Source organism: Nicotiana tabacum, chromosome 23, assembly GCF_000715075.1.
Source record: "Nicotiana tabacum cultivar K326 chromosome 23, ASM71507v2, whole genome shotgun sequence".
Taxonomy (NCBI): Eukaryota; Viridiplantae; Streptophyta; class Magnoliopsida; order Solanales; family Solanaceae; genus Nicotiana; species Nicotiana tabacum.
The window spans coordinates 41865971-41868455 of NC_134102.1; the positions used below are offsets into that span (position 1 = coordinate 41865971).

Sequence of the window (2485 nt, forward strand, 5' to 3'; positions counted from 1 at the left end):
AAACCTGGGGATCAAGCTTTGATTCCTAAACAAAAGAAGTCCAATAACCAGGCAGCAGTAGTTGTTGTTGATCATGGTGCAGAGGAGCATATAGAAAGAACATGCAATGATTTTGATGAAGAATCAATAGTCCAGATGTTTTGAAATGTTGCCAGACAAGGAGATCTTTCTCCAAGACACATGGAGAAGGCCAAATCATCAACTAAAGGAAGGAAGAAGATACCAAAGGACACCCCTAGTCTTCTATCAACTGGGGTTCAAATTAGAAGAACACTGACTAAATCCAACAATCAATAATGGATGCAATTATATGGAATGTAAGATCAGTAAAGATGATGCAAGCGTTTGAGAGGCTCATCACAATGCATATGAGGCACCACTTTGAATTTATAGGAATTCTAGAACCAATGCAACAAGCTAGAAAAATGAAAAGATACAAAAGGAGGATTGGTTTGGCTACAACAGTGGTGAATGTTTTCAACAAAATTTGGGCTGTCATCGATGAAGTATATGAGGTTAAATTTTCATATAACATGGTACAACAATTAACACTGAGGTTATTTCACACAAAAACACATGTGGAACTCATGCTCACATTAGTTTATGCAAAATGTGATGCGATTAAAAGAATAGAACTGTGGGACTCTTTGTATGTTATGGTTTGAGATATGACAGTTCCATGGATTGTGGGGGGAGATTTTAATGTCATATGGGATGAAGAAGAAACTTTTGGAGGCCTACCAGTTTCATTAAATGAAGTCGATGATCTTAGGCATTGCATCAATACGTGTAACTTAACAGATCTTGGCTTTAAAGGCAGCATCTTTATATGGTGGAATGGCAGGGCAGAAGAGGATTTTATTTTCAAGGGGCTCGATCGATGTCTTGCTAATATGGAATTACAACAGATATTCCCAGGGTTGGAAGTCACTCATTTATCTAAGATAGGTTCAGATCACTGTCCTATGCTTTTGAAGTGTGATATTGAAGCTAATCCAATTAAGAAACCTTTTAGGTTTCTCAACTTCTGGGTAAAAAATGAGACTTTTAAGTCTGTGGTGAAAGCTAATTGGCATGTAGACTTCATGACAGATCCATTCATTTTATTCAACTATAAATTAAAGAAACTGAAGAAGGTACTGTCTATTTGGAGTAAAGCAACCTATAGGGATATATTTCAAAGGATTGCAAGCTAGGAGAAGGTTGTTATGGTTCATGAAAGGTAATTTGAAGCAAGGCCAACTCAACAGAATAGGGGAAGGTTGCAATTGGTGTAGGCACAACTCATTAGATATCTTGCAATTGAGGAAGAATTTTGGAAGCAAAAATCTGGGATGACATGGTTCAAAGAGGGTAACAGAAACACTAAGTTCTTTTATGCTCAAGTGAATGGTCGAAGAAAATGATTGTAGCTTAAGAGGATACAAAACAACATGGGAAACTGGATAGATGAGGAAGATCAAATAGCAGAAGAAGCTGTCAACTTTTTTAAGGATCAATTCTGTGAAACTGAGGTTCCCACTGAATTTGGCATCATTGACCATGTGCCTTGGTTGATAGATGGAGAGCAGAATGCAAAGTTAATCAGTATGCCTATAAGAGAAGAAATTAAGCATGTTGTTTTAGGCCTTAATGGGGAATCTGCAGGTGGTCCAGATGGTTTTATAGATGCATTTTACCATTCATACTGGGACATCATTGGAGGGGATATATTTTATATGGTTACTGCATTCTTCCGTGGTAGGCAACTTCCAAAATGTGTTACACATACCAATCTGGTACTCTTACCAAAGAAAAAGGAGATAGTAAGTTTTTCTGATATGGGGCCTATAAGTTTAAGTAACTTCGTCAATAAAATATTCTCAAGAGTAATTCACGACAGGTTGGTGGAGTTACTTCCTAACTTGATCTCTGAAGAACAAGCAGGGTTTGTGAAAGGGAGAAGTATTGTCGAAAATGTGTTATTAACTCAAGAAATAATCACAGATATCAGCTTAAGAACAAGAGCTGGACCAAATGTAGTGATTAAACTTGATATGACGAAAGCATATGATAGACTTCATGGTTATTCTTGACTAAGATCTTGAGGAAACTGGGATTTTGTGAAAGATTCATTGGATTGATTTATGATATTGTGGGTAATAACTGGTATTTTGTGCTCGTAAATGGACAACCTCATGGATTCTTCAAATCTTCAAGGGGGTAAAACAAGGAGATCCTCTCTCACCCACACTGTTTATTTTAGTTGCAGAGGCAATGTCAAGGGTTTTGAATGCCTTGCATTTGAATCTATATTTTTGTCGATTTGGTCTGCCAAAGTGGAGTCCAAAAATTAATCATTTAGCATACGCAGACGACACAATCATTTTCTCTTCTTTTGATGCTACATCCCTGCAGTTGGTGATGGAGGTCCTGTATGCATATGAAGTTGCATTTGGGTAGAAGGTAAACAAAGTCAAATCAACTGTGTATATGCACCATTCTA

At 37.2% G+C, this 2485-nt stretch overlaps 1 protein-coding gene across 1 annotated transcript; it reads left to right on the top strand.

Moving 5' to 3' along the window:
* The first annotated feature begins 668 nt into the window (after positions 1 to 668).
* On the top strand, positions 669 to 1406 carry LOC142177128 (uncharacterized). Its single transcript, XM_075245593.1, has 2 exons — positions 669 to 1136; positions 1278 to 1406. Exons 1-2 carry the CDS (start codon positions 669 to 671, stop codon positions 1404 to 1406), a joined length of 597 nt encoding a protein of 198 aa, XP_075101694.1.
* The last annotated feature ends 1079 nt before the right edge of the window (positions 1407 to 2485 follow it).